Source organism: Apteryx rowi, unplaced genomic scaffold, assembly GCF_003343035.1.
Source record: "Apteryx rowi isolate R43461 unplaced genomic scaffold, aptRow1 scaffold_215, whole genome shotgun sequence".
NCBI classification, from domain to species: domain Eukaryota; kingdom Metazoa; phylum Chordata; class Aves; order Apterygiformes; family Apterygidae; genus Apteryx; species Apteryx rowi.
Window position 1 is genome coordinate 456,730 of NW_020448475.1, and position 23,409 is coordinate 480,138.

Sequence of the window (23,409 nt, forward strand, 5' to 3'; positions counted from 1 at the left end):
GACTTCAGCTGGAAAACCTCTCACATTTTTCAATCTGTTGTGGAGCAGCAAGTTTAGTGACAGTCATAAGAACCTTTTAAAATCTCTAAGCAGTTTCTAGCCCCTCTCATGTCACTCACTGACTTAAGCAGGCTGGCTCTGCTCAGAGACCTAGGGCCAAATGATGAATACTAGCCCTATTTCTGTGCATTTCAAATGGTCTCTTGTACTGTGACTAGTGGTTCAACATGACATGTCAGAAATGTGGATTTAAATGCAATTTTTGAACAGAGATCAAACAGGATTTTTATTTTCAAGGTGGAATTCAATAATTTGTAGCGTGTGCCCCAAAAACACACTGTGGAATTCCTGGATTTAGATTGTTGAGATATCGAAGGGGAAGAACTACAGATTCTGGAAGGACCAAGCAGAGCATAATGCTGAATGCTTTCCCTCTTGAATGACCACAGAGGCAATAAATAAAAAAGGTGTAGAATAACAGATCATTTTGTCTGTTCCCTTGTCAAAGGCAGAATAGGTTCATATACTGCCATTTGAAGGATTATCCAGATTAATTTTAGATGTCTTGAGGAACTGCATTTTCCTATCATAAATGCTCAGAGCTATAGACACAGGGTTATTTCTGCTGTTTTTTCTTTCCTGGTAGGTTTCTTAAATGGATTATGAGGAAATATAGGCTGACTGAGAACACTTTTACAAATAATTAGGGCATTTGGATCCTGACAATATGGACAAACAGTATCACAAAAATGGTGTTAGGCCTTAAAATAAAACTCGTATATTTGACAACTCAAAAGAAAGATCAAACAGCTGGAAAAGAAAGAAAATGGTCAGGCTTGCTTTTTTTTTTACCATTAATTTTTCTGTAACATCTAAGCACAAGCCTGAGATGAACAGCTGACTGCCTGAAACGCTACCAGTATGTTGAACTCCAGTGGGGTTTATTTCTTATCTCTTTGGTTGCATCATACTGTCTTTATTTTGTCTGAATTTTTAACACAGTGACACTGATGAACTTTACTGAGGTTCCCTTTCATAATGTAAGAAGTGAGACAGGCACCAGTCTGGAAACAGCAGACAAATGATTTAGCTCTTCACAGTTCTCATCAGTTATGAGAGCCTGAATTTTGCAGTGTATAAATGCTTGATTTAGTTTTGTTGCCAATATACATTGTAAACTATAGAAATTGAGTTGAGGGCAAAACATGGACAATACGTCTGAAAAGGTCGTTCTTACATCATGGTTGTGGGATGATATGTCATAAATAAATGACACGTCGGTGTATTGTGGAGTATTATGGGGGTGTATTTCGTCATACTGTTCTTAAATCAAATTTTGATTTATTGGTTCCGACAGACTATTTGTCATGCTTGACTTCCAGGTCCTAGCTGGTATTAATGAGAGCAATAGCAATTTCAATACTGTGTTTTATAAGCATAAGTGTGTCTGTTATTGTTTTATGCACAGCTTCTTTGTTGACTCAAAAAGTCATCTGTGAAATTCCCATGTGCATGTAAATCAAAAAGAAATAGACTTTTTCCCTCGTGCAGCTGAAGGCAGTGAGAATGACTAAAAAGCATCCTGAAAAGTGAGATGTTACAACCAGAGGGAGAGTCCTTTGGGAGTGCGACCCTGACGGGTCTGGGAACCGGCTCCACAAATTACTCCGGCCCTAACTTGTGACAGCAGGTAGCGCAACTCAGGGCGCACATCGAATTGTATCTGAAACCAACTTTGTTGTTGTTGCTAAAGGAAGGAGCAGTAAAGGATCTTACGGCTGCACTTAGACAAACCATCCACCAGGTGTTACTTGAGAGATGAAGCTTGCACAGGGGCAGCGTGCGAATGGAAACAGCCAGGCGGGCGGGGGGAGTGGCCCTCCGTTTGTGCACACAACTGCATTTTCAACACAATTAGCTCTCTAATTGAGCATTCTAATTTAACTGACGCATTTAAACATGTAATTTATTTGAATGCACACTGCCTGTAATCTGTTTATAATGTTTTGCTCTTCAGGATGGTGTCAGACTTCAGAGAGTGAAAATGGCCTTCTGATAAGCAGAGGGAGAACAGCAGAGAATTTACTGAAGAGCCCCAAAGTTTTGGATTTTCAAATCAGAAAAGGAGAGTGGAAGCAGAGATGGCATACAGATAAAGTCAGTAAAACTTGGCTCTGTACTGGGCATAACTGTAAGCAGCAGTTTAATGTTAAATACCAGAGAGGCTGTACTGCACACCGTGCTATCATGATACCATGTGAGGCTGCCTAGTTTGCCTGGCAGCTAGGTGGGAAAGAGATTTTGGTAACTGAGAAGTTCAAACTGCACGCTGTTCTCTCTGAAGGAGAGAAGTGGCCCTTTCTCAGCATGATAGGTATCGCCAATAAATACAATTCAGTTTGCTCAAATGGAAATGTTTGGCTCAGGTATTTCTTCTACAATCTGGCCAATTTGTATTTAGGCAGGGGCAGATTCTGGACCTAAAGAGAGGGGCTTTTTGCTTCTGCACTGATGGTGCTGGGGTTGTGCTGATGCCTGCCTGCTGTTTGGACTGCTACTTCTGTCATTCCGTCCTCATAGCAGTACCTTAGGTATGGCTGTTTCTTTTCATACCTGAACAGGGACAAGCCCATATAACCCCTAGGCTCTGTTAAACTGCACTGAGAGTCAACTGGTTGCAGAGGAAGGAGCCTGAAAGCCTCTTCATCCACTCGGGGATACTCCCTGGTGTGCTGACATGTTCATGCTCTTGGTGATAGCCAAGCACCTGGGCATTTATTTTCAAGGCAAGAAGAAATGCATCCTTCTTTTTGTCCTCAAAATGTTTTTCAACTTTCAGGCTTTATTTGCTGAATAAAATAGTTGCAGGTTCCCTTTTAATCTGGTAAACTTATGTACTGTTACAACTCTTTATATATTTTTGTGGTGCAGAGTTTTGAATCTGCTGCTTCARTTATAGAAACTGCCAACAGTCATATGAAAATTCAGAATATAGAGGTTGAATGTTCCTGCTTTTTAACTTTGGAATTACTTTTGCATACTCTTGACAATTTTCCCTTATAAACTAAGTCAGTGATAGATACAGTTACGGAATGCAAGAAAACTAATGCAAACATTTACTGCCAAAACAGGGAACAAAACAACAAAAGTGCCAGAGGTTGGTACAGTTCCTGGCTGTTCTCCCTGCCTTCCCCTCAGCCCTCCAAAGTCAGTTGCTAGAGGAACTAGAGAGAGGAAATACAGATGTATGGCTCTTTTACCCTACAGAGTTGCAGCTTTCTTTCCAACAAGACATGCTGTGATTGGGCATTTTGGATCATTTGAGTTTATTGTGCTCACTACAGCAGCAGAGATGGTGAAGAAGTTCTGCTCCTGATGCATGTGGGGCTAGGAATTTTAGCCTCAATCTTTAGCTGAAGCAATTTAAAATTTCATTTGTATTGTTTATTTAAATCAAGAGAAAATATACCACCGAGCAGATGATACATTGGACTGTTTAGAGTGAGAAGGTTAATTCACTTTCCGGTTGAAAACGATGAATTCACTTATTAGGAAATCCTGAAGTTTATAGAGATGGATTTTGTACATGTGGATAGATGAGACTGGAGTGGGATAAGCTCACCAGATAAAATAGGGTATATAAAAAGCTATCAGAAACCTTAGTATTGTTGTGCTCCCATGTCTTGGAGAGGCTCATCTGCATGGGCACGTAGGTTCCCAGACACGTGGTGCATGCCTGGGCCATGCAGAAGACGAGGGGACAGGGAACTCGTCGAGGAAACCTGGACTTCGTACCCTTTGTGGTGAGATGAATTCACCTTGTGTCACCTGGTGTGCTCCCAAAAGCTTTAGAAGCAGTATTAGAAATATAATACCAAATACACTCTATAAAATAAAATTCCTTACTGCCTTGACCTTTCAGTCTTTGGCATCGTGTTTCACAGTAATGTCCTCCATTCTCTACAGATTATCAAGGCTGCCCGTACGAAGAGAAGAGCCCATCAAAAACTCTCTGCTCTGGCTATGGCATCCGTTGGCAATCTTTAGTATTTTGGCTGTCAGCGCTCTTCTGTTCTTCCTTGGTCATAAAGGAACGATGAAGTCTTTCAGGTTTAAAAGGGGGTGACCGCACTGAGCTCTGCACACAGCTCTCATCTGACATGCTGAGGAACACCTTCCCCACCAGCTAGCTGCTCTAACAGGGTGCTCCGAAACCCAGGCTCAGCTCTGTATTTGTAGCATAAGTCAGTATATATAAATTTCTCTAAATACCCCAAAAAGTAATAAATAGATAAATAAATAAATCAGAAACTGGCTCTTCTGTCTGTCACATTGGTAGGAATCAGAAAGTCAGTGCAATTACTCCAAAATTACCCATTGTAGTGTGTTTCACGTTGTAACAGTATTTCTGTTTCTTGCCATGTTGTCTAGAGTAAAACAGAGAATACTGTTGTTCTACATGAGTTTGCAGTCCCAGCACATCTCTGCTAAAGCCTGGCTGAGGAAAAAAGGTATTTTGAGGATTTAAATTCTTTGAGAATGGGGACTTAGAGTGAATATACTGAAAAACTAATCTGGCTTTCCTTGATTAATGGATGAGGAGAGTGCACATGGAGGGATCGTAGATAGGGTGGAACGAGAAAGGAGCTTGATATTTTATGAGGCTTACGACGGAGCTACAAGGGTCTGCACAGCATGTGTGGCCAAGGTCTGAGCCCTGGTCTTTTGTCCTCATTCACTGACTATTCAGCCCGTTAGTTCATCTGTCTTGGATACTGGGGCCACTGAGTGGAAAGGGAGAAGGTTATCTGTGGTTTAAGTGACCATGGTTGGTCCTGCCTTGGAGGGGAGCAGACGTGGCAGATTCCAGCTTAGGTGAAGAAACGGCACCAATGCCAAAAGACAGTCTGGCAACTGCTGCTTCCTAGCTGAAGCCTGTGCTTGACTGTCCTCTAATTTGGACACGTGGTGCTGGCTCAGGTTGCTGCTCAAGTCCTGGTCAAATGTGCAATATTGATATAGCCTGAGGGGCAGACAGGACAGTAAAAACTCTGGGACAAACTGCTTGCTTGGTACGGGCTTACCTGAAATAGCTGGGACCTGTACATATATCTGTATCAAAGAATGAATTATACACTATTCATTGAGACTCACTGAGAGTTGGGCATTCATTGCTCTGGAAAGGAGTAAAGATTTCAGTTCCTGGTGAGTGAGAAGATGGTTGCATCCAATGACCATACAATAAGGCATCAGCATGCTATTATCATTTATGTATAAGAGATACTGCTTAAAATGGAAGGTTTCATTGTACTTATTCTCGTGTATGGAAAGATAAGAGGAGATTCTGAATGGCTCCTGCTTTACTTCAGAATTTGAAAAGTAAAATTTAAATGGGAAAACAGGTGAGAAATACAAAGAAAGGAACAGCTAATAGCAAAATATACCCCAGGTACCAAGCTTGTTGCTATCATGTGTGAGGACATGCCTTGAAAGCTACGTGCTTTTCAGAAACCCAAGCTGCAATACTTTACCTAGTTTCTCGGAAAGGGTTTAAGAATTGAGGTTAATTAATTATTAATAAAAATATCCTCAAATAATTAGCATGATCTCTCTGCTCAGACTATACTCCTGTTCAAACAAACATTTATTTCAAATTCTTTATTAAAAACAAATAAAAGCCTGCATTGCATAACCTGAATAGAAATTGAAATCAGTCAGGTCAAGTTTGTTCCTGACTTAAATATCTATGGTACTTTGACCTGTTCTCCAGTAACTGTTCATATCATTTATGGTACAGCATCTTTCTGTTCTCCCTCTTCTAGCCCATAGGAGCACATTTTGCAGGGCTGTATTTGTGCTACTTGAAAATGTCCATAGATAACTTCATGTACTAGTTTTACTCAGTTTTACCAGTTTGACCCATAAAGCTGATGGGTTACCTGGTAAGAGAGACATCTATGTATTGGAGGGCAGTAAGCTTCAGGGGAAGGTCCCTTCAGTGTGTGGCAGGTTATGCAGCTTTTGCTTTGGAGCCTGCCAACTGTATACATTTTCTGCTCTATGTATTGGTTCCAAATTTCAGTGGCAGGTGTGTGAGATAGGAGTGAGAGACTCATGTCCCGTTGCACCTGGTGCCCTCCCTGTGCTGAGGGGCCTGCACCCTCTGGAAAAGTGTGAGCAATACAGATTATTTCATCTTGGATTTTTTTTTATGGCAGGAGTCATCAACGCATGCTCTTACACGATCTCTAAATTCTTCTCCTTAAGCTGCAAAGATATTAACAAAGAAGAAAAAAATGCTCAAATTAGTGTGCATTTGGTTGTAAAAGATCCTATGATAAAAGCTGAGGCATTTGATAAAGAGCTTTCTCTCTTAATCTTTGGACTATACTAAATTTAAGAGAGAAAAAGGCAAGAACTGGTGCTCCTACACAGAGGGGCTTTTTCTGTTGACTGTTTGTAAGAGGCCTATATTGCTGCACTTATATGTAAAGTATGAATTGGAAATGTACTTAGAAATCTATGACCCTGCTCTTTCTTCTCCTGGAGGCTTGACGTCCAGGGCCCTGGATAGCTTGTACCTCTCTGTAAATGTGGTGCTGGCATCTGGACAGAGGAGTGACGGGGAAGAAGGCAGATTTCTGACATTGTAGCTGACTTGCACAGAATTTTAAAGTCTAAGGTAGACAAGACAGAAGTACCCCCATCATCCTGTCCACACACTGTCTGTGTCCATTCTACATTAGCTTCGTAATCTTATTAGTAAATATCGCCAAACATGATAAAATTACCACGCTTTAATAGATGGTGTCATTGAAGACTGTATTATGAATGTGGAAAAGAGGAACTTCACTTTCAAAGAAGAAACAGAGGCTGACCTCAGCACTAAAATGCTTTTCTCTATCGAAATGTAGAAATAATATATAGAGCTGCACTACTATAAACTGCTGAAGCACCTTGGYGGTGCTCCAAACGAGTGCTCTGTCTGATGGAGTTTTTAATACTTCAAGAAGACAGAGTATGCACATTTAGATGCCAATAAAATGATTCCCAGTAGGATCCATAGGCCACATTTCAATGTTAAATTATGATGACAGTGTGAATGATTGACCATCAATCSCCAGTGAAGCATTTCTGCACACACACAGAGTAGTGCTTTTGCCTTTCTGCTTTTAAATCCCTTCTGTGGTAAACTCTCAGTTGCTGCTTCATGCCTGTACTGAGATGCACGTGCCCGTCTCTCTCCGTGCACGTGCTAAGGCCGCTGCTGCTGCAGAAGCCCTAACTACCAGGCAGTTTATTGCCTGGAGCCTGACCTTCTTGTGAAGGCTATGGCCTGTGCAAGGTCATAGCCAAGACTGCTTTGGTCTCCAGACAAAAAACTATTTTAAATGAGCTAAAAGCAAAACCCAGTGCTGCATTTGGACAACTGAGAGAGAGACGAGAAGGGAACTAAAAATCCATTTACAATGATTCTCGGGTTCTTAGATAAGAGTGCAGTTTTCTGGTTCAGAAAAATTGTGTAACTTTGAATGCCTCTTCCACGTTGTCTGAGCTGTATGTAACAAGAGAGGAATGAGCTGCTTAAATTTGACAGGAAATAAGGGTGACCTTCTGTTAATGGTGATAATAAAGAATTGGAGTTCAGATTAAGGCAAGCGATCTGAAAGATTTCCGTGTAGAATGGTGAGTAAACTACAACTTTGCTTAACTTATTGCAATTCTCCTTTCCAAGATGTTGGTAGATTATTTTAATAACAGTATTCAGTTGGTGAATCTCCTTGTCACACGTATGAATAGGGATAAGTATCATTAACTCCGTTAAATGATTTTGTAAAAGGATTTGATTCATAGTTTAAAAACATGATTCTTATAAAGTATAGGGCCTGGCTAAATAGAGGGGTAAGGTAAATGCCCCAGGAGCCTATTTGCCTTTATAAATGATACTGTATAAATTGTATGAAAAAATACAATAAAAGCAGATAGGGAGTAATTAAATAACCACACCTAAGTTTGGTAATCTAGGCAGCTGTTCCATGATTTTTTCACTTTATAAGCTTTTTATTTAGTGTGAAGAGTCCTCATCAAGAAAAAGGAGAAATGAACTAGGAAAGAAAAAACTTCTCAGTGCTAATGGCTGACTCTGTCTTAATTTTTTAGAAATCCCAGTTTTTCAGAAGTGCTGATTAATTCTGTCCATGTGCCTAGCCTAGCCTGAGATAGCTCAAGCAAAATCCTGTCTCCTTGAAGCCAGCAGGAATCTTGCCATTGTGCCAGGTATCTGGCACATGCAATTGTGGCAGAAATTTACCCTGAGGCCYTGACTTTTTGAAAGCCATGGGGTATCTCAGTGTGTGCATCCAAAAGCCGAGGAACAATAATATAGTGACTCTGAAAATTGTTGTTTCACTCCGCTGACGAGAATGCAGACACAGAAAGATTAAGAATAATATTTATGTACAACATTACTTAGGTTATAGTTGCATATATCCTGAATATGAATAACGAGATGGCATAAAACACAATCATGTTTTCACATACATAGGGCTTCAGTAAGAATTGGCTGCCTCTCATCTGGAAACTTTCTTGCTTGGCACCAGGCACTACTGATTCTTGTCCACTTTTTAAAAAATCCATTAAAATGTCAAACAGTTCAGTTGAAATCATCATGGTTGCCTTTTGAAATAAGGCTCTAATAGTGAGGAAAATAGGCAGGATTTCTGAAGTTCCTTTTTTTCTTTTCCACCTCAAGATTGATAGGCAGCTATCAGTGAATTGGAGACAGAGAAACTTTCAGAAGCATTTTCCTTCTAATCTGCTGTCATTGTCTGCAGTCTTCTTGGAAGTGGATTTCTATTTGTTGGCTGTATAGGTATTTTGTTGGAAGCATTTTACTGAAAATATGTGAAATAACATTTGAATTGCTTTTGGATTCCTTATAGGGTTTTGTTTTATTTTTAAAGCCTCTGAATTGGAAATGTATTTCATTCCTTCTTATATTTTTTGTTTTTCTTCTAAATAACTTCTTGGTATCCAGCACAAAATGGAATGTAAAACACCTAAGTGAGTAATTTGTTAGTCTCTGACTAGAAAATAAAAAAGAACCCCAAACATTCCCAATAATTTAATTTTTAACCAAAGCTTTGACCTGTAGTAGAGAGAACAACAGATTGTTTTAGTTTTCTCACAGTTTCAAGTTTTCATTGAAAACACAAAAAAGGGTCTTATCCCCTGAGACCTTRGTGTACTTCATGATGATACTATTCCAACTTAATTCCCATTGACACCTTAGTTTTTAAATATCTTACTGATTTTTTTCCCCCCATCAGCACTAGTTAAACTATTTCTCAACATTACCAAAGCAACAGAAATCCCTGGTCGAAATCTTTCAATGCTAGATTATCCATATGAAACAAATACTTTTAGGTGTTTTGCCCGCCTTTGACATTTGAAACCTCAGGAGCACTTTCCTACAGGGCTGGTTTTCTGGGCTTGCAAACAGCTCAAAATTAAGCATAAAGACACAGTGTGGATTAGAGAACTTTTCATGCCATGCCACCCACACAAGAGAGTCTGGGGCTTTCCTAACCCTTTGGTCTTGGTATACTTCCCTTTTTACTCCCGTGTCTCCAGGCACTGTGGCAATGTGTGGCCTGCGGGCTCGGCTTGTGACTCTTTTGATTTACTTGATGCAATAAGCTGATATACAAATGTCTGGAAGCGTTGTCAAGGTATGCATGCTACACCTAGAAATTAAGCAGCTTTTGTGGGCTTGAGAAGTGGAAGCTCAAGTCCAAACTTGAATTTTAGGTCATTTACTTTGCTGCGTGTGTGCTGCAACATTCCCGTAAAGGTTTTCCCCAGGGGAAATATCAGGATTCTTCCTTCTTCACCATCAGCGGTATCGCTGCGTCAAGGTATTTGGCAGAGGCTGTACGACTGCGGGAAAATTGAGGTGTCTCTGTACCAGGTATTTGCAGCCTCTGCAAGGCTGCAGTAACATCATTGCCCACGGTGCTCTCGTATGTTAGTTGCTGGCRTAGTGCAGTGCAGTGCAGCAGGCAGAAAGGTAGAGCGGGATGTACCCAGTGATGGGTCCAAGTGGCACAGCCAGTGGCGCTCAGGAAAGCCTGCACGGCACAGCGGAGCTGGCACCTTGCAGTGTTTTGTTTCAGCTCTTTGCAGACGGGAGGCGCGGGAAGGCTCTCGCGCTCTCCCTTAGGAATCCTCTCTGAAACAGGCAATGGATGGATAGCTCAGTGCTGTTGGGAGGATGCAAGATGGGACCATTGCACAGTGGTCATCTAGGTTATGCTTTAAAGTGGTTGTTCAGGGGAAAATGTCTATGAAATGGGGGAAAAACAAAGAGAAACGTTAAAAGGCTGTGCACAATGCCAGTTGCTGTTACAGGTTGAAATTTTATTTTCAGAGCATCCTGTTGAGGAAAGAATGTCCTGTTGCTTCAGATAAATTCATCAGTCTAAAGAAATTTGCAATGTATATCTTTTGTTTTCATAGCAGATTTTTATGGAAGAACATGACTGTTTGAGTGCTGGGCAGGTTAAGCCTTGTGCTTTCAGAAGAGCTCTCTGTGAAAAGACACTGAGCAGTGTGTTGTGTTTGCATAGTGATACTGCCTAGTATCACTATGGTCTGTGATGAATAATTCAGATGGAAGTGGCTGGCGGGATGTGTACCGGGGTATCCGGTCAGATTTTGTGAGGGTACTGTATAATGTGGGGCAGCAGACAGTAATGGGCCTTTTCCGGCTTWGTGCCCTCCTTGGGATAGGGCTCCGGGGCAGGTAATTCTCATGCAATTTCCAGAAAGCAACAAGGAATCGCCCAACGCCAAATGAATATTCCCTTAAGGGATGGAGCTGATAGTCTGAAGTAGGGTTTGAACTCAGAGGACAAAAAGTGCTTTTTTTTTTTTTAAAAAAACTTTTGTTCGTTTTTAACAGATAGCAGTGAGAAGTGGTCTATGCAACAGGGAAAGCTGCAGACAGCACGATCACTAGCAAGCTGCTAGTATTTAGAAAAAAAGTTTGCTGCATCCAGCCTTCCTTAATTCACACCATAGAAAATTCAGTGAGAAGTTCAGAAAGTCTTAAACTTTGCACGTGTGATAACCCTGCCCCACAGAGGAAGCAAGCACCCTTTTCCCCATGTGGGAGAGTGTTAATAGCTATATCCAACGGGCAAACATGGGTTCAGAACATCTTTACATGCTTCTGGCTAGTGGTCAAACAAAATTTGGAGGCCATTATAATGTCCAGTGATTTTACTTAATAGCTGGTGCAGACGTCTGGATTGCTGGGAGTCGCCTCGGGATCGTCTGGAAGCTTATTGAACTTCTGATTTGATCTCAGAACTGTCTTCCCATTTAAATAAAGGATAAGCATTAGTTAAGAATGATTACCTTAAATTATTAGATGTTTTAAGATGTCATGTGGTTCTTCAGTAAGCAGCCTTGGAAAATTAAAATAAAGATCATCAGGCAAGCCCAGTTCTGTGGTTAATGCTTTTTCCTGGTTTGATTCGATCTAGTTATTTAGCTCAGGCATTTATAATCTTCCTGGCGCACAGCCTACGAAGCGCACATCAAGGGAAAACAATTCTGCATAGCACAACACCTACTCATGGCTTGGCATTTCACTGGTGCCGTGAAAATTGGCTTGGTTTGGGTGAGAAGAGGCGATGCTGGCCGCGGTGGGTCTGGGTGGCAGCTCCTCCGACAGGTCCGGCACCGGGTGCCCTGAGGACCAGGAGGAGAAACTAGGTGGAGACGCAGAGGGTCAGCTGCTGCGTGTGTGAGCAGATGTAGGAAGAAACAGGATGTGTTCAGAAAATAGGCAAGCAATAGCAGCATGTGCTCAAAAGCTAATATCCCTGTCATTCGTGCCTGCGTGCATTTAAACCAGATAAACTTTTTTATGCCTCGTTCTGTCCCTGTGCAAATTATTAGAGGTGAATTATTACTTAAAATGTGTGTCTTTAAAAACACTGAGGTTTTACAGATGCAGTGTGTTGCTACTCCAGCATCTCCTGTTTCTCAACTAAATTTGAAAGCGCTGTTGTGCACTGAGCTCAGTGCTTCCTTTTCAAACGACAAAATGTCAAACTTCTCTTTTTTTTCTTTTCTTTTCTTTAATCTTAGGTCCTAATTAAGCAGTAACTGTAAGAGCAGTAACTGCAGCAATCATTTCTCTTTGCACTGATCTAATCGGAAGCCTTGAGCAGCTGCAATAGTTACGCTACGAAGGATTTTTCCCCTTTGGCATATACCGCACAGGCTGTCCCTTGATTAGGTTACAAGTGCTTGAAGGCTATTGATTTTTGTTCTGTTTTATGAGAGTGTTCTTYTTCTAGCAGCTTAATTTCTCCTGTTTGCATTTGAATTATCGGGTAGTGAAAGAAAAGTATTTATGCATCTGATTACCTGTTTATCCAGTCAGAGGAGCTCTATGATAACTTGAAAACCACTGATTTTTGAGTCACTGGCGATCCTGTGCTCTGTTGTGTTGTCCTCATCCTGTCAGATCACAAAAAAAGGTACTGCTGCAAACGTTAATAGTATTTCTTCAGGGGAAGTGTTGTTGCCGAGTGGTTTACAAACATCCCAGAAACACTGCATGTATGAAAATTACTGTACTATGGAAATAACCTAGATTTTTCATTAGGCTGATTTGGGTGTGTTGCTAGGCAACGTGGGGTAACAAGGGTTTATGTGTGTTTGGTGTGTGGATACACAGAGTCCTTGTGCAGATTTCCAGGTAGGTAATGTAGACTCGAGATAAGCTGATCGATTGCAACAGAACAGAAAGTTAAACCCCACAAACTTTAATTTCATTAAGAGGAGTTTTTGGAGAAAGAAGTTGGAAAGGACCCAGAGCTGACGTAGCCTGTTTGATTTCTTTTCCCCTCGTGCTCAGACCAGCTTTGTGTTTAGGCAGGCTTTTGTTTCTCGCTGCAAGTTGCTGTAAAAATTTGGGAGCGTGTCTCCGGGTGTCGCCGGCGGCGCGCGTAGCTCGACTGGCTCCGTTTCCTTGCGAGTGCTTTGTTCTTCCCACCACCACGCGCAGGTCGGTTGTGCAACATGCCCCTACCGTTTCAAAAAAAAAAAAAAAAAAAGAGAAATGCTGAGTAATGCCAGAGGTTTCTCAAATGGCTGATGCAAACCTGGAGAATTTGCATCATCATTCAGCTGGAGTAACTTGGTTTGACAAGAGCTTAAATACAAGTCCATGCGGAAGCCGAGCTGGTTTCCAATGATAGGCAGGACCAGCTAGCAGCGTGCAGGCACAGGTGTTGCTGAGCAGGGCTCAGACTGCGGGGACGAGCGAAACACCCTGAGAGCCTCCTACCTGGGTGCAGGGGCAGCTGCCGGAGGCAGGGACTAAGCAGCTAGTTACACGAGGAGGGGAAAAAAAAAAGAAAGAAAAAAAAAACAACCAACCAACCAACCCTGAGTTTGTGCTACAAACTTTCTGCCTGCACTCGCCTTGGGTGTGCTGGGGGCACTGTAGCATGTTCAGGAAAGCTGCTGTCACTGCAGCCTCTAATGGAAACTACTCGCAGGGGCAAGCCAACGGCAGGCTGCCCTCCCTGGACAGCGGGCAGCCGGCCCAGGAGGAGAAAGTGGTGCTGAAGCAGAAAGTGACGCTGCTGAGGGGGATATCCATCATCATYGGCACGATCATCGGCGCCGGCATCTTCATCTCGCCCAAGGGGATCCTGCAGAACACGGGCAGCGTGGGCATGTCCCTCTGCGTCTGGGCAGCCTGTGGCGTCCTCTCCCTCTTCGGTAAGTGGCCCCGGAGGGGCAGCCGCCGCATTAGCACGGTGGCCCACGTGGTTTTTGCCATTGGATATCGAAGCGCAGCGCCGTGCCGAGGACCAATGGGGCTGCAGGAGCTTTTTTCGCGATTGGACAGGTTCTGTCTGGGGTGCAGAGGTTTGGTGGTCACTGCTGCCCCTCATGCCTCCCCTTGCAACCAGAGGAGCCCTTTGGAAAGACCGTAAGCACAAACCGTGTTTCTTATGGGTCCCGAAAGTAACAGGAAAAGGAAACGTCCAGCGTTATGGCAGAAAGCGTGCTGTGTGTATATAATGTTTTTCTTCTGGCTGTAAGAAGTAGTTCAGAGCTTGCTTGCAAGGTGCTGGGGATACGGGCCACTCTGTCTGGACACCTGCGAAATGTTCAGGCAGTTGGACTCGGTTCCCCAGGGGCGAGACCAAGCTCTGGGAGGAATAACTCCTGCTGGACATAATCCGTATTGGCACGAAAGGGAGCAAAATAGTAATAACGCCCCCCTCCCCCAGACGTGGATTTCTGCTTTCACTTTGTTCCCCGCTGGCGATGCTGCTTGGAAAGATTGTGCCGCAAAAAGCGGTGGGGACAGAAACAAATCGCTAACAAGAGTTTTATTCCTGACCCGCCTATTGTGACAGTTTTTACCATTTTTTATTTTTAACAGTAGTAAACTCCGAAGAATGCCGGTTTACTTGTCCTGCGCACAAAGCCCCCGCTCAGTGCGGGAAACCCCACCCTTGCTGCTGAGGAACAGAGGGTCCATTGACCTGCTTAATGAGTTAATCTCAGAGAAGCTGAAGAACTAACATGAATATTGGCTTTATTTAAAACACAGGCGACTTGTTTTCTGGCAGGAGGTAATRAGGGCAAACACTGACTAACACGTGTCTGCTTAATAGATGGAACATGCAAATGCTGCCCTGTGTGAATTGGCTCTGAGCTTAAAAGAAGCATTGACTGTTTAAAGGCTAAGTCCACCCAAGCCAAACAGACAATGAAGGAAAGTTAGGACCCGTTTTGGGCAAATGTTAAATGTATTCATACCATGCGCAACATAGTCTGTTGCACAAACATGGAAATCCTGCTTGTAGCCAAAATCCCCCTATAAAGAAGGACCTCAAATGCAATTTGTAACCCTGTCATGAGACTTTGGTCTTTAGATTTGGTTAAAACAGAACCTGTTTAAGGGTTGCATATTTAGATTTAACTTTAATAGTAGTGGTTTTGTAGCTGGGAAACAAAGTCTGTAGCAAAAAGATCAGTCTCTTTTATCAGACAGATTTTCTAGCTCATTTTCCAGATCTTGAGATGTGAAGAACTGTACAATTTTGCCCAGCAAAAAATACTACCTCTTTCTCCAAATGGAATTGTTACAGTTATGTTTTCATAATTTTTGTCATGAATGTTTTTAATTCCCTGCAAAGTAAAATTTCATACAAAGATCACCTAAGGTCTTGGTGAGGCTCTCAGTGAAACATAATTTGATTTCATCCTGAATCTCTCTGGAAGAAGTTGGCAGGAAGAAAAACATCAACAGGTGTTTTAAACGTGGCTGTAGAATTTCTTTAAGCACATTTTCAGGTAAGCTGAAGAATATCAGACAAAAGCTACCATATTTTCGCAAAGCCCCAAGCAAAGCAAATGAGCAGGGGTGGAATTTGTCATAAAGTCATACAGCTCTAATGGGCTTGTAGGCGCTATGTGTTTTGGCAACTGCAGTTTTCATCTTACTGTGTAGTAGCACAAAAGCACAGAAGGAACAGAGCCTAAATGACTTCACAGTACTTTGTTGATTTTAACTCTATGTGATGAGTGTTTACAAACTTTATTACTGTTTCCCCGTGGCTTCCCAGGCGCTCCTAATAGAGCTGCCTATGTTTATGAGACTTGSTACACCTCTGGTCTCCTGCCGCGCTCCCCCCATAGAGCAGAGAACCAGTGGCTTCAYGGCTGGGTGATGGCCCATTAAGCAGCAGCAGCAGATGGTGCCAGGGCCGGGATTGCTTCCTGCAGGCCCCTATAGCTGCAGCGCGCCGCTGCCGGCGCCGCGAGGGCAGAGGATGCGTGCCGCGCAGGTGGCCGCCTTGGGGAGCTCACCGAGAGCTGCCACTTCACCAACGGGTGAAACACGCCTCCTGCTAAGGAAACATGAAGCTGTCTATATTTAAGGGCAATGCAGAAATTAACTGAGCTGTCGTTGCATTCATAGCACACACACACAACCGTGCAAGTGTTGAAAAGCCAGGGCTAGGCCATTCCCCAGCTCTTCTGCGTAAGGTATTGACAACGCTATCGAGTGAAATAGTTAACCTGCAATTCCTGCTTCGGGATATTGGCCAGCTGATTGCTTTGCCCACGGCAGAGGACAGGGCACGCAGGTGTGTCAGGCTTTCCTTCAGAGGCTGAACCAGTGATCGCTAGCGCTGAAGGCAGGCGATCATCCTGATAGCGTGATAGCAAGCTGACGTGTCCGAGGCTTTTCACTTAGCTGTACCGTCAGGCTGGCTGGGGAACCGGGTAGCTGGCATAACCCAGCATTTTGTCCTACCTGTTCACAAAATACTGATGAGTAATGAAACGCCTCAATAGTAAGGAATTTGTTCGGTGACTTACGCTTAAATCTGACTGGATACATACACAGCTTGGTTAACTGCAAGTCTAGCTGAATGAATGAAAAATCATAAAATTGTTTGAAAAAAAGATGATTAAAATGTATCAAAAGTAATTGGGATACCACAGCAGCACCATTGTTTACCTTATTTATTATTCATGGAACATATCTGTTTTGAAAGGTATTTCTGAATAGCTCTGGTGATACCACCCTCTAATTCTCACAGGTGCCCTCTGCTATGCTGAACTAGGAACATGCATTAAGAAATCTGGTGGTCACTACACCTATATCCTGGAGGCCTTTGGTCCATTACCTGCTTTTGTGAGAGTCTGGGTTGAATTGCTCATCATTCGGTAGGTGCACCATGGGTTTTCTTTATTTCTCTTCTGATGCCAACACACTTTCAATCCTAAAGAAAATTCTCAAATACGTAATGTGCAAAGAAATCAGATAAATCTTGATGCATGAGCTGTGTTCTTTTAATAAGATTGCTTCAGATAATTTAACAATTTTATTTTGCTTGTCAGCATTGAAGCATTCAAGAAAGTATGTTTGGGGAAAAAAAAAAAAGATTCTGAGTAAACTGCCTGTCACACAAATTCAGCTACTTGTTTTAATGTTGCTAAGCCTACCATATGCATTAATGTTACTAATAATGCCCATGCCTATATATAGTTAGTTTGTATACAGTGTAGTTGAAMAGAGAAGTTACCTTTGCATTTTCTCAGTCTTGGCACTGGCTTTTGGAGCAGCTGCTATTATCTGTGGATAGAGGAATACCTCCTAGTTAAGCTACTGCTCAGCAGTTTTTAGATCTTAAGGTACTGAGTACTCTCAATATCTCAAGTCAGGTCCCCGTATTTTGTTTTTGTGGGGTGTTGGAGAAGTTACTTCTTGACTACTGTGAAATGCACTAACAAAAGTAAAGCAGTATTAAGTCCTTACGTACATAAAGTATCCAAAGTGTTGATGTGATGTGTAATCCTGTGCTTCATGCAGCCCTTGACACTGTATAGGTGAATTATAATATGAACATGCAGAAGCATCAAATCATATCAAGCAAGTTTTCATAATGTAAGTAGATCTTTGTATCAAAGCCAAAGGTAACCCTTTGAAAAATTTTTTTACAGTATTGCTGAGGCTGGAGAGCTTTTTACATGCAGAACAGGGCAATTCACTCATATAAAATAAATTCCAGGAATGCTCCATTCCTGCCGCCGGCTAGTTAGCGCTCCTTTCCCCTCTCTTCCTAGATCCGCAAACTAGGCACACCAGCGTGGGCCTCGTTTCCAAATGTAACTACATTTGCATAATATTGACAAGTCCCAGCACGGACTGTCGAGGTTAAAAGCACTAACAGTGCTGAGTCATTATGAATCCATAAATTCTTATCTCGTTTCCGGAGGAAATCATTGTGTATGTCAGATGGTCCCTGACATCCTCCCTGCCCATACGTAACCTCTGAATTAATTGCAGTGTTTCAATCAAATGTGACAGCAGAGCAGATGTCTCAGCCCTATGAACTTTTGCTGAAAAGGAGACCAGGTAGAGGGAAAAGACGTATGTTTTCACTGAGAGAAACACAGTGGTGGGGGCATAACTACATTATCGCACATGAGAAGATCCACAAAGGGAGCAATGTAATAAACTCCCTTGTTAACCTGCACCTTATTTGACAGGGGGACCTTATTAACCTAGGCAGGAAGATCCACAAGAAACCAGGCTTCGTAAATTCCTCTTCTCACCAAATTTTTCTTTACGCATGTCAGTGTCCCGAGAGAGCCATAAAAACATTGTTAGTCATCGCAACGTGCCCCACACCCAGAATACTCGTCCTGCATGGGAAGAAACATCAGTGGAGTCTTTAATCATCATATCTGAGCGGCGGCTAGAGAGACAGACTTGTTATAACTTGTGATGATCAGAGCAGCACTGCCGAAGCTCTCTTTAGAGTTTTATATCCGACTCCTGTGTTGGTAAACTAATTGGCTGCTGTTATCAAAGAACTTGAGACCAAATATGTATCTGTGCTTTTTTTTTTAATTATTTTTTTAGTGGGAGAAGTTGCTCACACACTACTCAGTTAAGCCTTTCCTTCCCCTGAAAGATTGCAGGATTATCAGACCTGCAGGCTGGTGGAGCAGGCACAACCAAAAATAAACATTTCCTGCTCTCATATCTTTTCAGCCACTATTTTACAGTCTGGGGCACATTTAAACACTGTGCACATACTGATTAAACTGTACTAGCRTCACCTAGGTCTAGGTCATCACCTAGTGCCTTTCACTATGCTGCTCCTCATCCAGGACAACTCAGAATGTTTTTTCTCCCCGAGTGTCATGCTGCAGGTATATCACAGATCCGTTTTTTAAAAAAATACCAGCTTACAAACAAATGAAGAAGACTGTGTGAATGTATTGTCTGTAGTGCTTGAAAATGGTGATTGCTAAACATAGGCTGGGTGAGAGTACGCTGCCAAACAAATGACTCACTCATCTGTGGTATGTGCTGGTGGCGATATACCTGCTCCTTTCCCTGTGGCATTTTGTGCTACTTGTCCTTAAATGAAAGCTGCTAATTCTCTTGCTGTTCGTTCCTGAGCGCACTGGTGTTAGGGACCTGCCAGTCTTGCTTTATGATTGCAACAAAAAGGAAAACGCCCAATTCCTTCAACTACCACTTCAATTTGTGGACTACACTGCCAGCAACAACTTCCCCAAAGTGTGGGAATGGCAGAGGCATGGACATTTATTGGCAGTGTAATTTAGGAGCTGTTTTTAAAAATGAATGTTGTGGCACTAGTTGCCAGTGCCTCTTAGAAAAGGTCTTTCTCAAAGTGAGAGGGAGAAATCAAGTTCTGGAAGAAGGAGCTGGAACTGACGAAGAAAGTTGTCTCAGAGGGCGCCAAAGATCTGATCTTTCATCTGATCTAGGGCAGTTCAAACTATTTTTGGCAGACTGCTATATTTAAATGCTGGGAGCGTGGTGATCTTCTCATTCAAATTAGAAGTAATCCGCAGAAGTAAATTCAGCGCATGTATGTATAAAACTCAAATGAGAGAACATTCAGTCCCTGAGTGTTAGGTCAACTGTTGTGAGGTCCCTCGCTGGTCAGTAAAAGGAACAATTCTTGTTCGTGTGGGTTGTGCAAGCAGCAACATTCASTTGTCAGGGCAGAAACTTTCTTAGGAAGACACTTCTGTTCTTTGCTCCTCTGCAGTTTGATCCAACACAATGTGTGACATTTTGGTTGAGTCATAGTGCTAAGAAAGTATTTTTGTTTCAGAGGCAAAAGTCTCTTGTGGAAAGTTCCTTTATCATTCAATGAAGAATAAGAACTTCTTTGTAGAATTTTTAAGCCCTTCCATAGAATTTTATAGCAGCTATATTTCTGTTAAGATTCTGGAGGATGAGTAGGATGTTCTGTAGCTGGGCATTGTTTTATTAAATTCTGGAGATTTTTCATAGCAAATTTGCATGGACCCTTGTTTACCTCAAAAATCACGAGAGGCAGATTCATATGCCCTTTCCCCCTTATTGCATGTAACCGTRTGATGGAAGCACAGATACCACCAGCTGAACCTAAGAAGGGTACAAGTGTCCTCACAAACCAAATGCAAACAGAACCACTAGATATGCAGACAGTGTCTGATCTGAGACACAGGGTAAATTGCTCTTAATACATATATTAATTCTAAGGCTTCTGGCAAACAGTTAGCCTGTGTGAAAGAGCAAGGCTTTATGAATATTATGAGTATTTCCAGTTTGTAAATGCAAGAACCACATGCCTTCCTTCCTTCACATTTCTTTGACACATGGAAGATGTTTTCTGTACTTAGGGTATTTTTGTTCTCACTTGCAGTGCTGGGAAGTTGTTAGTCAATAAAAGCAACAAACGTTTTAAAAAGTCTGTTTCCATTTTAGCAAAACCCATTTTCATTCAAAAAAACTTGGGCATTTTTTGGATACTTATTTCAGTAAAGCAGAATTCTCAGCTCCATTGAAATTAATTTGCTCCTATTTATGAGGGGTGAGATATACTGGCCACTAAAATACAGTCCTCATCAACTTTTACACAGGGTTTTGCCCATGTTATCTAGTTCTGGCCATATTCACTTCAAGTGAGTAAATTAAGATTTGTATTGATATATTTGCATTCTATTTATGGCTGCTTCACAACACAAAAGTTGCAGGAACGACTCCATCCTGATAAGAAGTGTTGCTGTCAAGATCAGAACCACTAAGGAAAGCTAAACTGTTTATGATTCCCTGATGATCTCTGTTACATTCAGAAATCACGGTGCATGGTAGCACAGTTACAAATATGCACCAAAATTAAATATGGTTCACAGTTCTGTGATAATAAAGTTACAATCTGATCCCATATGAATATTGCTTACCTACTATTGTAGATTAATTTTGTGATTTTTTGTTTTGTTTTTACTTTTACCCTAGCCCTGCTGCCACAGCAGTGATATCGTTGGCATTTGGACGCTATATTTTGGAACCTTTCTTTATGCAGTGTGAAATCCCAGAACTTGCAATTAAACTTATTACAGCTGTTGGTATCAGTAAGTATCCAATTTTAGGTTTCAGGGAAAAGTAAAGATGATGTAAACTAAAAAATAAATAGTCACACGCTGAACAGGTAGTCATTTGATGTGAATCATTACAGASTGACTGTGCATCCAGTGCCAAGGGCATCAGCATGATGCTTTGCCTGGGTATGTGTGTTTGTGAACATACGCAGTACTGAAAAAATAACAGAGCTTCTTAATGGCAGGGAAAATCTATTGCCAAGCATCATCCTGTTGCCACTTGAATTAATGGCAGGACTCTCATTACTTTGGTGGAAGCAATTTCAGTCCTTAAAGAGATGGTGAGCCAGTGCCAGAGATACGGGGAACGATTACTTGATTTGAAGGGCTTTGCAGTGCTGCTGTTTTGAGAGGCAATTGCATGCCAAGTGTGATACCGAGAAGTAATGTAGTTCTCTTGACTGGCCCACAGGCAACGTGAACTCATCTTCCCAGGTCCCACCCTGTCCTGCAAAGCAACACAAAATACGTGTGTGTGTGTGCAGTTCAGRGCGCAGAAACCCAACTGACTTTGGGAGCAGTGTGTACAGTTCAGTGAAAGTGCACGTGTGTTACCGGTAGCTCGTCCTATTCTTTCTAACTTTGCAATTAGTGTAAATGGACCATTTTGGGATACAGAGAACAGATAACTGCCAGTGTAAGTAGGGAGGCTCTCTCTACACCAGGAGCCTTACGGTATACCAGGCTGGTGTGCGAGGCTGAGCGAAAGGAGAAGACAACCTGGATGTGAATGGGACTCTGGGGCGGTGTGTGTAGCCCTAAAGATGGTTTCAGATTTTGGACGGTCACCAGGGGTAACGCATGTGCGTGTGTACACACATACACAGGGAGGAGAGTGCAGAGCAGACCTGAGTAATTAGTAACAGATTGTTCCTTTCAGTTTGGTCAGTCCAAAACAAAATGACTAGAAAACGGAATTAAGACATACAAAATGATCAAAGGCACACCAAAGGCCACTTTAATTTTGCACAATAATAGGTTCAGATGACTTTTTGTTTCTTTGGGGTAGAGAGTTCAACTGACACTGAAATTTCCAGCCTCCAGGTCACTATGATTTTTTCTGTAGAAGTTCTCTTGATAGGAATTCTGTTCTACCACGAGTGTTAAAAAAATCAGTATGTGACCACATTTCTTTCTGACTTAGTTATGCACAAACTATAGGTTTCACAGGAATAATTGAATTAAGAGCTTGAGTTTTGAGGTCAATGACTTTTTATAGTTACATCTGTCTAAAATATTTTAGTAAAAGGTAAGGGTGAAACAGATGTTCAATAACTTCAAGGTCACTGAGACAGAAGGAATGTGAAGTAAGGACTCCATTAAAGTGTTTTGTTAAGTGCATGTGATTCAAACACAATACGTGAATGATTTAAAATAGGTTTTTATTAATTTTAATTTAATTGAAAATCTGTGGGCTAAGCCAGGATTTCACAAAGTAATTAAACAAAGAAGTAGCGTTGCAGGGGGGTGGAGTTATGCTGAAATAATTACGCCCTAAAGGGAGGTAGAAGTTCACAGCAGACTGTTCCTATGGTGACCACGGGTTTGCGCAGAGCAGGTAGGATGAGCTTGTTTCACAGAAACTAGAGATTCTCCTAGAAAGTTTGCAATCATGAATGGGACAGTGCTGAGAAAAACAGCGATATGTGAGATGAGGGTTTACTTTCATTCTTTGCAGTGTGCTTTACAGTGGAGTTTAATTTGTAGTGGTTTTTGATCGTATACTGCACTTGGGTTCAGGGATCTCAGAGCATATGACTGTTATTCTTGTATTGTCAGAATTAGTTATTGTGGTAGCAATTATGATGAATTTTTTGCACTGTGAATATAAGCAGAGTGATAGGCAAGATTAAGATGTTGTTGGGCTGAACAGACATATTGGAACCCTAAAGATCTTATAATCCAATTTAATGGTGCCACAGGCAGTGTTTGCTTTTATTGAAAATTTTGTTAAGTTAATCAGAAAATCAGCTGACATGCCTTTTGTCGTCTTATCCATTTCTCATCCCTTCTCCTATTGCCTGTGTCTGATGACGGAGTGCTTGCTGCATATCTCTTATCTTTATTGCATGGGGAGAAAGGTGGTAAGAAGCACCATTAAACGCTGTCCTTGAATGAGACTTTGTTCTGTAGTTTTACCTTGTCATTTCTGATCACACAAGAAAGGGCTGGAATAGATTTTGAAAAGTCTCCAGGCTATCCCCTGCCCCCAAACACAATCAGCTTATCTAAACAATTTCTGACAGAGGTTTGTCTAAACTGGTCGTAAAACCTCCAGTGAGGGAGTTTCTACAGTCTCTGAGTATTGTATCCCATTTTTTTCCTATCCTTGTTTCAAGAAAGCTTTTCTCTTTTTTTTTTTCTCCTAAACCTCCTTTTCTGCAA

At 41.9% G+C, this 23,409-nt stretch overlaps 1 protein-coding gene across 1 annotated transcript in view; it reads left to right on the forward strand.

The window, feature by feature from the left end:
- The first annotated feature begins 13,529 nt into the window (after positions 1-13,529).
- SLC7A11 (solute carrier family 7 member 11) overlaps positions 13,530-23,409 on the forward strand; it is a 61,539-nt gene continuing 51,659 nt past the window's right edge. Inside the window, exons 1-3 of the mRNA XM_026064382.1 lie at positions 13,530-13,806; positions 16,653-16,779; positions 20,882-20,997. Coding sequence (XP_025920167.1) covers positions 13,530-13,806; positions 16,653-16,779; positions 20,882-20,997 — 520 coding nt within the window. The remainder of the gene's footprint in view (positions 13,807-16,652; positions 16,780-20,881; positions 20,998-23,409) is intronic.